At 38.2% G+C, this 12,854-nt stretch overlaps 1 protein-coding gene across 1 annotated transcript; it reads right to left on the bottom strand.

Moving 5' to 3' along the window:
- Positions 1-6,911: 6,911 nt before the first annotated feature.
- On the bottom strand, positions 6,912-11,969 carry glrx (glutaredoxin (thioltransferase)). The gene is made up of 3 exons (XM_066711819.1): positions 11,623-11,969; positions 8,995-9,124; positions 6,912-7,811 (listed from the first exon to the last, which is right to left on the bottom strand). Exons 1-2 carry the CDS (start codon positions 11,827-11,829, stop codon positions 9,011-9,013), a joined length of 321 nt encoding a protein of 106 aa, XP_066567916.1. The 5' UTR covers positions 11,830-11,969; the 3' UTR covers positions 6,912-7,811; positions 8,995-9,010.
- Between the last annotated feature and the right edge of the window lie 885 nt (positions 11,970-12,854).

The following is a 12,854-nucleotide window of genomic DNA, read 5'->3' as shown; positions in this document are numbered from 1 at the left end:
AATGTATTTGTCTCGTTCTGACTGGTCACAAACCAAATAAAGCAGAGCTCATTATAGATTTATTCTAATTGGTCAACATAAATGTTTTTAATTGGTTCTCGAATTTGAGCTTCCCTTTCGATAATTGGCACAATCTGCAAGGACAAGGACAAGGACAAACACACACGCCTTTATGTAAAATATGCCTATGCCAATATAATAATACTATTCAGATACTAGCAATAAAAGATGGGATTCTTATATATTTTGTTAAAAATGTAGTTAATTGTGTTTTATGAACTGTAGTTTGAAGAATCTGCACTATTTGCTACACCGACCTCCATTATTAAATGTACAATGGGTGAAAATAAACAATAAATACGACTTTATTGATACTTTTATTATTATTATTACTGATTTTACACATCAACACTGTATATATATATATACAGTGAGGGAAAAAAGTATTTGATCCCCTGCTGATTTTGTACGTTTGCCCACTGACAAAGAAATGATCAGTCTATAATTTTAATGGTTGGTGTATTTTAACAGTGAGAGACAGAATAACAACAAATAATCCAGAAAAACACATTTCAAAAAAAGTTATAAATTGATTTGCATGTTAATGAGGGAAATAAATATTTGATCCCCTATCAATCAGCAAGATTTCTGGCTCCAAGGTGTCTTTTATACAGGTAACGAGCTGAGATTAGGAGCACTCCCTTTAAGAGAGTACAAATACAAATACTTTTTTCCCTCACTGTATATTTGTTTTCCATTAAAATGCATAGAAATACAAACTTCAATAGGGTTTGATTGATTACATTTACCGATAGTTTTTCCCCAAAAGTATATTTTTAATTGAGTCTTGTACTTTTCAATGTTTACTGTTGAATGGCTGAATTTGTTTTGGCAATTTTAATGATTTTACAGTGTATGTTTTGTTATAATAGATGTAAAGCACCTGTAGGTCTAATTGCTTGATAAACTGTGTACAATGCCACGAATATGGAATATGTTAAATATCTACAATAAAAACAGACATACATTTCAATGCCTTAAATTCAGTTCATAAAACAAAAAAATATATATTTTCCCAAAATATGTAAAAATCTAATTTTATTGCTAGTATCCAAATACTATTGTTTTGTTGGCATAGAGATATACATAAAGGCTTGCATTTGTCTGTAGAAATAAAATATAATTTGTCTTCAGAGGAGAACTTGCAAATTGCACCAACCGTTGAAAAGGTCAGATATGAGAACCAATATATTAGTTTTGGTTGATCAATAAGAAAATACTTAAAAGGAGCCCGACATGGTTTGGTTTGTGACCAATCTGAACAAACATTTGACCAGTGAGAAGAATCTTTGGACTTGACCAATCAGGAGCAACAAATACTTTTGTCATCACTAGTGATGGAAATTCTGTCTCGTTTTAGTGAGCCAGACCATTTTGCTCAGCAATAAGAGCCAGCTCTTTCTGCACCCCCATCGGCTCTTCATTTAGTACCACTTCTGGCTTTTATAATTCAGCCAAATTTGTCAATGTTTTAACCTATGATTGGTATGTGTGCACATACATTATGCAGTTTTCCATTATGCTTTTAATTAAGTTTTTTTAAATGTGAAAACAGTATTACACATGTGTATTGAACATTTTATTTATATTGAACTATCCAAAACAAACCATTCCAAACAAACCACACTCAAAATGGAATGCGCAAAACAGCAGCATCCAACAGTTCTAGTTGTTTTTATTACCAGTGAAACATTGTAACATTGTCTTTAGGGCAGACTGGCATTAAGAAAGACTAAGTGCCTCAGGTTAGATTGGCTGATCCATTTTCTTCTCTGTATTATCTGCCTGGTTTTGGAGAAGATGCTGAAGGGACTGATGTTGCTATGATGCCATCACCTTGACAAGTCGTGGGTAGACTGAAGCCTTGGTCTCCCACCAGCTCAGCGGGTCTGCAGCTCTTTGGATAAGATAGGATCTTAATTCCAGTATTGACCTTAATTGATCAATCACCCCAACCACCTGCAATCCATGAGCAGGCAGGGAGGGACAATTAAGCTCCTCCCTGCCACAGTGGTATATGGACTTTGTTTTATTCTTGTCTATTATTACTGCCATTCACCTCTAATGTACAATTTTATAATAATAAATAGTGTAAAAACAATTGTCCACTGTACCTGTCTGAACTGTCCTCTAAACCTCTATTTGCTGTGTTTGTCAGGGAGACACTCGAAGATTAGGAGGGAAATCCCTGACCCGACAAAGCCCACGCTGTCAAAACCAGGTGAGTTCAGTGTGGACTGGAGCTACTGCAATGCACATTAAACCTGGAGGGCTTCATTATAACAGATGTCCCCCATTCTACTGCTAAATCTTGGACATCTGAAATTGTAAGTGGGGTTGGTGTAATTAGGTGTAATGCGAGACAAATACTTCGGATATAGACGACTTTGCGGTAGGCCACCTACCAAACCACCGTAATCCCCAAACATTAAAAACAATGCTTTTCTAATGTACTCTGACCTTATTCAATGGCAGTTTGTAACATGGTTGGTAATGTGTGACTTAATAATCAAAACACGCAACAAATAGTATGCATGACATGCACAGTCTCTGAGTTATACAGGGGCAGCTCAGCTGAAGGGCTGCTCCTTTGGCATCAATCAATCAATCAATCCTTATTTAATAATGTAAATAAGTGTTCCAGGTAGGCCAAAAGGTAAAGGCTTATCTATGCCAGAGCAAGTCATTCCAGGCTTCTTTTTGGCGAGTTTGCAGCTTGATGCTGCTCTGATTTTTAAATAAATATTTTAATTGGATATATTCCTTTAACGATTTTTGTTTGGTTTACAGAACTTGCAGTTTTCTGGGCAATAGTGTTTATAATGCATTATATCTGTGAGGAATAAAACTGAAACTGGGTAAATTCCAGTCTACATTTATTGTATGATTTCTTAGCAGACGGCCTTATCCAGGATGATTTACAAAATATAAGCGCATTACAAAAGTGCAATACAGTATACAATTACAGATCAAAACCATAATACAATTATGAGTTCAAAATTACATAAGTGCATAAGAAATCTACAGTTAATACAAGTCCTACATAAATGCTCTTGAGCGGTATGCTGATTCGCAGAAACTGGACTCGGTTGCCTGAGGGCTGGGGGTCTCTGGTATCAATAGCACAACAAAAGGTTGGTGAAGAGATGGTCTGTGTACCAGCCTTGTATCAATAGCATCTCAAAAGCTATTGATAAAGATGAGTGAGGAGATGCCCCTCCCAAAAGCATGTTAGGCAGGTTGAGTTAATGAGATTCATGGGTGTGGGAGCAAATATGGGAGAGGGGTGAGGGCTCCATTGTGACCTTGTATGCTAATGGGCAGTTGCCGTTGGTCACTCTTGAAGGTGGAGTAGGACAGGCGTTCGAGACGGACTTGTTCATCGAGTTTTGGTATCAGTTTTGCCCTGCTGTACCCAGTTAATTATTTTAAACAGCAGGGGGTTTACGTTAAGTATAGAATTGTATAAAGAACTTATGAAATAACTTTTACACATTTTAAAAAGTCAAATCTAAGCAGATTGTTACTTCAATTAAGTAATTGTGAACTGAGGTCTAACAATAAACAACCAGGTAGGGGACCCCGAACGACCAGGATTGGAAACCCCTGGTCTATTGGTATGGAAGGCTGCTCATGTAGTGGTGTTCGTACCAGAGTAATGTGATTCAGTTTGTTTTAGTTTGACGCCTTGCAGTGCCATTTTGAACTAACGTGTGGATGGAGTACATGTAGGGCTTCCCAATAATACTGACTTGCAATATTGTTATGATGTAATGGCATGCTAACTCACTCTGCAGGATGCAGAGAAATTAATGCATCTTAAATTTGCAAGATTTCTCAGCTGAAAGTGTGCTGCTCTAGACACGCTTTCGAGCTGCGAGTTAAAGGAAAGATCTGAATTAAAAATCCTTTTAGAACTTTGTGTGGTTTCACTGCAGCCGACATTAAAGCCATCTCAAATGAACAGTGTAGTTTTAGCTCGAAGAAGATCCCAGAAATGAAACTGGTGTCTTTTCTGAGTTTAGCATAATGTGGTGCCTTAGGGGTAGATCTTAACTTTTTTTTCCCACTAGCCAGCAAGTTTCACTAGCCCGCCAATTCGGATCCAGTCATTATTTAAAATTATTGTCAGAAAAAGAAAATTGTTGAAAATATTGACAAATTGTGTTATATAAAACTGTAACAAACTTTGTTCCCCTGAAAGGAATAAAAAATGATTGTAAATATGTAAGTAATGATTAATCTACTGCTTCTTTGTGCTCCAATTTTGTATGATTTTCTGTTGTAGGTGAGTGAAATTGACCAGTCCACCCTTACTTGCCTAAAGTACATTGAGTCCCTGCACAGTAGAAAATATGGTGGCAGTGTATTGCACGACTTTGTGATAGAACTAAGCACTGAAACTTTCCTTTTTAATGGATACAGTTGCACAAAATAACCTGGTGGAAGTATTTCTGTTGGGTGCCTGTGAAAATTCCTGTCATTGAGTGCATGATTTTCACCTGCTTACGGCTTTGTAAATGGAATGCTTCAAGATTAAAACATTATTTTGAACTTAACCACCTGAGGCATGAGTTAGGTTTTGTTATTTAATTTGCACTCACTGTCACTCCATGGTTTGTCAATTTGCTGCATCATTCAGGCTTCTAAATGTGCTGTATTTGAACAATACCACTTAAAACGCATGAAATACAGAGTATTCAAATCCCAGCTGCCATTTGGGCTGAACTGTAATATTTATTAAGAAGTCACACACATTGAGTGACATTGCCTTCAAGAATCAAAACATTTAATAAACATGGAACCATCCATCTCATAATACTTTTTAAAACCAATTTTTGATTAATTATCAATTCACATATTCATATACTCCTGAGCATTCTGAGGCACAAAGTGAAAAGTAAATTTTAAAAACAAGTCTGAGAGTAGAATATCAACTCCACAATATCACTCTCTATGTAATATATACATTGGCTTATATCTTAACTTACTGTGTAGCTTATTTATGGTCTATGTAACTGTGTTTAAGGATTTATACACAAGTTTTGTTGTTTTTTGGCTTTGTTTTAGGATTATACTCACATTTAATGATGCTCTGGTCACTCCACAGACCGCCTCTGTTGTCTGCTGCAAGTGGTACATTCGATTACACCTTGACATGTGTGAGTAGCAATCATTTCCAGTACATTTCTATATATAATACTACCAGAGTAAGGCTGGAGAACACAAACTGAACATGACTGCTAGCACATGGTCGGTAGCGTGCATGCGTGAAACTAGCATACCGAAAGTAGTGTACTGAGGACGAAGTCATGTTGTATGGCATAAATCACTGAAAAATCCGTAGATTTCAATCGTAACAGCTCTAAAATGTAATATCTACTAGTCACATGGACTACTTTCTAGAGAATCTGTAATGGCCCGCAGTGATCTACACTAGCCATTGGATAGCAGGCTATAGTTAAGATCGACCCCTGTGTCTTCACATTTTTAAAGTCAATGAGACATAGGAGATAAGGTAAACCGTTCGTGGAGGGCATGTCATCTGGCTTCAGGAATTCATGTAGTTGTGTTATCAACATAACAGTGCAAGTTAACAATTCTGCGGACAATAATGCCTAGGGGCAGCATGTATGATGAGGTTTTGCATGTCTGTGTGTGCTGCTTTGAAATTTTAAGTGTAATAAAACTGTTGAATGGGAAAGAGAGCCATTTGATAGTAATGCATGTGATGTCTGCTTTGCCTTTAGGTTGGTATGGAACAAGGAATTGAAAAGAACAGGGTTTACTGACTGCATTTTAGTTCTTGAGACTGATAAGAAATGCCTGCTGGTTAACCTGCAATCTGTATCCAGGGACAACTGCCTCATTATTGTGCAAATTCCTGGGAGCTAGTGTAACCTGTATAGGTCTTTTGTGTTTTAGTTAAGTGAGTGTGTGTATCCTGTTAGCATAGAGAACTTGTGTATGTCCTATATGTTAGTGCACTGAATCAGTGTGTGTACCACGTCTGTAAGTGCTGACCTGTGCTTTTCCTTAGACAAGCTGCCGGTGGTGAAGGTGGAGGAGTCTAACTGCAGCCTGGACTGGCTGCGCCTTCTAGAGGACTGGCAGTTTGTGGATGTGGCATTCTACGCGGAGGCTGGGGGGGATGTGCTAGGCTGGGCACACAGGGTGGTCCTGTCTTCCTACAGTTGCTGGGGGGAGAAGGGGAGGTGACGCCTGGCTCTTGTCTGCCCTCCACATTGAGGGCTCCGCTCAGTCTTATCTCAGCGAGCGACAGCACTGTGCTGCCCATGGACTCCATCCAGAACAGCTCACACGGGAGTAATGGATACCCCCATTGAGCACGTCTGGGACCTGTTGGATCGGAGGGTGAGGGCTAGGGCCATTCCCCCCAGAAATGTCCAGGAACTTGCAAGTGCCTTGGTGGAAGAGTGGGGTAACACTGCACTGCAGTACTTAATGCAGCTGGTGGCCACACCAGATACTGACTGTTACTTTTGTTTTTGACCACCCCTTTGTTCAGGGACACATTATTCAATTTCTGTTACATGTGTGTGAAACTTGTTCAGTTTATGTCTTAGTTGTTTAATCTTTTTATGTTCATACAAATATTTACACGTTAAGTTTGCTAAAAATAAAAGCAGTTGAAATTGAGAGGATATTTCTATTTTTGCTGAGTATAGTTTGTATTATTGATTTGGCAGACCCCTCTAAGTTAATTTTGTACCAGGTCTGTACAAAAAATAGTTTCTCTTTAAAATCAAGATGTGTGTGTTGAACAGACTGTATTTTGGTTAGATGACAGTTTTGTAAATGTTTTAACAATGGAAAAATGCTAATTTCAGTTTTTGGTAATATCAATTTATTTAAAATGTAAGGAGTTCCTTAAAGCAATTCCTCTACACATGCAAACAAGATCGGCATTAAACACTTAGCAGTAGTTTTTCACAAGATTGGTTTTAAAAGTGTTACAGAAGCAATGGTAGAAAAAAACCTGGCCAACTCTCCTGCCTCCTGATTCCACCCCCCCCGCAGATAGTCTCCAGCAGGCCATGTCTTTATTGGTGTTTGTGGATATGTACTAGCTGACCCGCTTGCAGCACTTGTGTGAGGTGTCTGTGTGCAAGTACCTGGAGAGCATGCCCAGCAGGAAGCTGCTCACCACCAGCCTAAATATAGTCACCCTTCTCAGGAGGGCCCAGGTGAGAGAGAAACGGATGGGGATTGGGTGAGGGGGGATTGTAGAAATATTTAGGAAAATATATTGGCGGTATTGTATGCAATATGTAGCAGTATATGCTACATATAATAACATGATTTCCATATTGCGGTAATGTTATAACACAAGGTCAATACTATAACAAATTATCATGAAGTTGCTATATGAATGGAAATGTACATGCAAAATAACATCATGAAAAGAACAAATACGTGCTGGTAAAGAGGCATTATGTGCTGTGATTTTCATTGATGGCAAATCCTTGTTTCCAATTAGTATTTTCTGCATAGTGAATTGCAGAAGGGCAACTGCATAAAATCAGGCTGTATCAAGATTCTATATTTCCTACCGAACAGTTAAACTTGTCATATTGGTTGATTTGCGGCTTTGTTTTCTGTGCTCCTTAGCAGCACAACTCACAACAGTTAGCCACCTGGCTCCTTCATTTCATCGCCAGTAACTTTCTGATCTTCAGAGAGAGAGATGACTTCCTGTTCCTGTACTGCACACTTCTGTGACTGGGACCCTGGTGTGAGAGAGAGAGGGAGATTATCTGGAATTTGCCTGTGCAATGCACAGTGTTGTTTTTCTTTTGCCTAATTAAATTATTTTATTTTGGAGTACTATGCAAGTGTGGCTCTCTTTTTCTTTATTTGATACTCCATTCTATTTGTTAGCTTGCAACTCTACCCACATTATTACCTTGCATGTTGCTTACCAAAAAAAAAAACCCATAGTTTTACAAAGTAGATGCTGACCTCTATCTACACGTTGACATTTGAATTCGTGTGCTACTGCTGCAAACACATTTTGAACCTTTCAGGGTGAAAGAGGAGACCGATCTATTGTACCAAGTTAAAGGGGAGCTCCACCAAAAATCCATATTTTCTCAGGTTATTCTATAAGTAGAAACTTATTCTGTGGAGTGAGGTTTTCATGTACAGCTCATTTTATGAACCAGAAATCAGAGATCGAAAAATGCCGTGATGACACTGGAGTGCTAACTCTGGAGCTGCTTTGCTGGGAGTCAAATCATTAAAACAAGAAAACTTTATGCACGTTTGATGGCCCCATCACCCTATTTTTCCAAAAGATCCATCGGTTTGCAGTTGATTTCACCACCCAGAACTGTCACCGGTGAAAGCTAAGTGCTGTCAAGATGTAGGGTTACAGACGAGGGCAACAGGAAAGGAGCAAGGAGGAAAACAATCAAGAACGCGAGGAGCATAATAAGCTGAAGTGCTATCTAGCAGGGATAGAGGACTAATATTACAAGTGCTGTCGGAAGAGATGCGTCTTGAGTAAGCGCCGGAATGAGGTCAAGGACTCTGCTGTTTTGACTTCGGTGGACAGGTCGTTCCACCACTATATTAATATATATACTATATTAATGCTTGTTTCCTTAAAGACGTCTGTTCTTGTAACTTTAACCTGCTGGATGGTTCTCAGATCTACTGTATCGTGTAAAGTAGGGGGTTCCAACTCCAGGGTCCTGGAGAGCTACCTGGTTTCACTGAACACCCTAACTACTTTAATGTACCCAATTATATTCAAGTGGTATTGCTGAATGGTCAATGACTAAAAATCATTGTAAACTGTACATCTATAAACTACTGAATCATAGTGAAGATGCCACTTTAACTGGGTTGTAACTTGAAAAGGTCTTTACAATCAATGTTTATGAGCAATCACTCACTGCAGAAACTCACCCCAGCTAGCAATCAGTCATTGAAGTGCCCCAATGGCCTGCAGCATGCCCTCCAGCTCGCCACTCTTATCCAACTCAGCCACGTCACTCCCCCCTCCAATGCATTCCTTGCCAATGAACACACGGGGCACCTGGACAGAGACAGAAAGGGTTAATCTGGACTGGACAAACATGCACACCCACCCCCCAAATAAAAGGAGGGATTCATACACCTGGTCAAGAAGGTTATTAATTTTGACTATGGTCCATGTTCAAGGTTAAATAAAGTATTCACTACACTTAAAAGGACTGTGGTGAATAGTACATGGTCAATATGGAAGTATGTGCACACAGTTCCATCCAAAAAGATGTGCTGTGGAAGCCATGCATGCAGCAAGGTGCACAGATGGGTATTGCAATGGCAGTAGCTTTTGGAAATTACAAGTGTAGTCAGACCAAAGCTTTGCTGTATGAAAATCTAAGTAAATCCAGGTTAAAATCTACATTGAACTTTGACCGTAAGTCATAAGTCCCCTTGCCTGCATCTTATCATTGCAAATACATGACTGAATACTGAGCTACCTTTCAGTACATAACATTTAATTATACCAGTACAATTAGGGCTGTAATATTAGTAAACTGATTACAAATATCCAAAATTATATAGGAATGTATGGATGTATAATCTGTTAGCAATTTGTAGTGGCTAATATTCTTCAAACAAACACCTACAAAAAATTATATTATCTTCTGACCCTCTATAAAAGTGAGTGACAGGAATAACAGTGTTACCCCGAGTCATGATAAAAAAAAACCTGTACATTTATTTAATTAAAGCTTTTTCATAAAAGCTTTTGTGGAAAGAAAGATGTTTGCACTTATTAATTGCATGAACATTAGGTACATCACTTTTTTTGCATCTGAGATTGAAGGGATTGTAATTATGACCTGCATTACACTACATGTACTAGTTTGGCATGATTGATGCAGGTTGAGTACATTATGTATACTATACTCTATACTGCTGCTTTGGCTGCTTTTAATCAGTTCCAGCTCCGGAGCCACAAAAAACAGTTCAAAATAGGATGAGATCATTATTTACAAAAATAAATAAATAAATAAATAAATGGTATTGCTTTGCTATACAAGACATGATAATATAGAACTCTGTTTTTAATGCTTCAGTGTTTATTTACTCTTTAACAAAACTGTTGTTAACCCAGTGGCAATCCAGGTGCAGGGCCCCATGACTCCAGCATGTGACCTTAACTCCCTGGAAAGCAACATTTGGTCAGTCTAAAGTCAGGACATTTCAGATAACAGATGGGGGTACAATTAGGTGAATTTGTGCCCTGAGTTTATAGAATCACAAGTGAAGGCATCATAGAATTACAATCAATTAAAAATAATATATTATGTACTTAACTGTATTTTTGCACTTTGTTTGCACTTATGTTGTAAGTCGCCCTGGATAAGGGCGTCTGCCAATAAATACAAATAATAATAATACTGATAGCTGGTGTGAGAACTGATTTTATTTTATAACCCCCAAAACTCAACAATACCTATGACATATTTTGTTAATTCAAGAATAAATATAGGAGAGGTAAATGGAGGGGTAGAGAGTAGAGCAGTTCCATGACCTCAGCTCTGGCTCCAGGTCCCAGTCCTTAGTTACAATGCTTCCAGTAATTTATAAAAAAAAAAAAAAAAAATCCCATGCTAATTTTAACTCCCTCATGGCAATCTGCCAAGCAGAACTGTTTTTTTTTTTTTTTGTTTGTTTGTTTTTTTGTATAGGCCTGGTAAAAGCTTTTAAAGAAATGCTCAGTTTCCACCTTTCTTGATATAAACTTACATAATACTTTCTGTAGACTTTCAAGTGTTTGTAAAACCACTCTTTCCAAGCTGGGTTCACCCCTGCGATCATGTTAGCAGCCATTACATTTCTCCTGCGCATTTGTTTGAGAGAGACGGTATTACTATGAATGTGGTTTTTAAACACAGTACACAATATACAGAAATAAACCGTTATTGTATGTAATCCATTATCACTTATGTATTCAAACAAAAACTTAAAAACAACAAATCTATTTAATTAAAACTACATGTATTTTACCCAGATAAAAGCTGTTAAATGATGCTAGGACCAAACTTCCTGGTGTCCTCTGCATCTATGACATCACATACATTGGTATGTTTTTGCTTATTTCCACTAGATGGAACTTTTAAGAAAATTTAAATCTAAAGCTTTCACTCACTCGCCACAATGATAGGAATGAATTTAGAACATGTGGTTTCTCGCCGAGAACACTTTACTTCATCACACATTATTAACATGAAAATAACTGACCGTGTACTGATGTATTCATATTTCTACCGTCTCCTATCAAGCACATTAGCAGAGCTCGGCTGTATAGGCTAGTATTCCCCCAACACATGCACATTTCAAATGACATTTCAATAGACACAACGTCTTAAAAAAATATTTATTGGTAGAAGAATTACTATTAAGAATAATAAAACTGCGTGTCACACTCGCACTGATGGTATTTGGCCATGCGATTATATTGGAGATTATTTTCTGTAAAAAATACTCCTTAGAGTCCAGTTTTCTTAAGAAAGCTCCCTGATTACTTAACCCACTCACGGTGCGAGCGCCAGTCTTCTGCAGAAAGTAGTCCATGATGCAGCCCATGTCCGTCCGTTCACTGATGTCGACGAGCTCCAGGTGGGCTTTCTTAAATTTGTACTTGGACAGCACGTCCTTAGCCAGGATGCAGTAGGTGCAAGTGGGCTTCATGAAAAGAACCACTTTATCGCCTTTGATCCGAGCGGACACGAACTCCTGCGCCATTGCTGAGCCGAAGCAGAGCTGCAGGGACGACAGAGCGTCTTGGACGCCGAGGGTCAATTTATTTCCGTGCTGTCACCAAAACAGGCAGCTTTAGAGGGTACAGCCCCTCACCGTCTTAAAGAGCCAGGCAACACAGTGGCGGGATCGTGGGTGTTTGTGTGTGCCTGTGTCTACTTGCACATAGGCAAACACAAATCTCACCTGTTGTCTGAACAATCAATCAATCAATTTTTATTTGTATTGCGCCCTTCGCAGGGTAGCCACAGAGCGCTTTACAGACTGGTAAACATACAACAAACGTACAGTAAAATAAAATACATAAATACAATAAAATAAAATATAGACCTGTAAACATTTTACATGATCTAGAATAAAGTGAGTGAACATTTAAGTTAATAAACCATTTAGGCACGAAGGAGAGAAAAACAAAAAACTCCTATGGATGGCATGTAGGAGACAATGAATCTCTGGGGGTCCACGGCTTAGGGCCTAGGCCTAATGGTTGCCTCCCCTCCAGGCAGTATATTACAGCAAACAATGTGTGTGTATGGACCTATTTAAGGTGAAGCTGAGGACAACTTTAAGATGACTGCTAGCCTCTATAGTTACCAATTAATGTGTATGTTTACAAGTTGTTTAAATGTGATTATAATCGGATGTTGCTCAGTTTTGATTGATATAAATTTGTTGGCTATATTGCGTGAAGTTGGGAAAATACTTTGCTTTGATGTGGAGAGTCACTAGAGGGATTCAAACTGGTTAACCAACTGTAAAACATCTGAGTAACACATCAGTATTTGCAAAACGTTATGAATTTGAAGAAGAACTTGGCAAAGTTAAATAAGATACTGTAGGACTTTGGGGAAGAGGGGAAGTAATTGAATTGAAGAGTGGACTTAATTATTACTATTATTATTATTGATGGTGATAATAATATTTATCATGGCACAAACAACCATCAAACAAGTGATTTTGGATTAATTATTCGCAAGAAACTGAATAATAACATCATAAAATTTGACAGA

The sequence above is a fragment of the Amia ocellicauda genome, chromosome 8, assembly GCF_036373705.1.
Source record: "Amia ocellicauda isolate fAmiCal2 chromosome 8, fAmiCal2.hap1, whole genome shotgun sequence".
Classification (NCBI taxonomy): Eukaryota; Metazoa; Chordata; class Actinopteri; order Amiiformes; family Amiidae; genus Amia; species Amia ocellicauda.
Note: the sequence above shows the minus strand (reverse complement) of the source record. Positions and strands in the feature narration are given on the sequence as shown.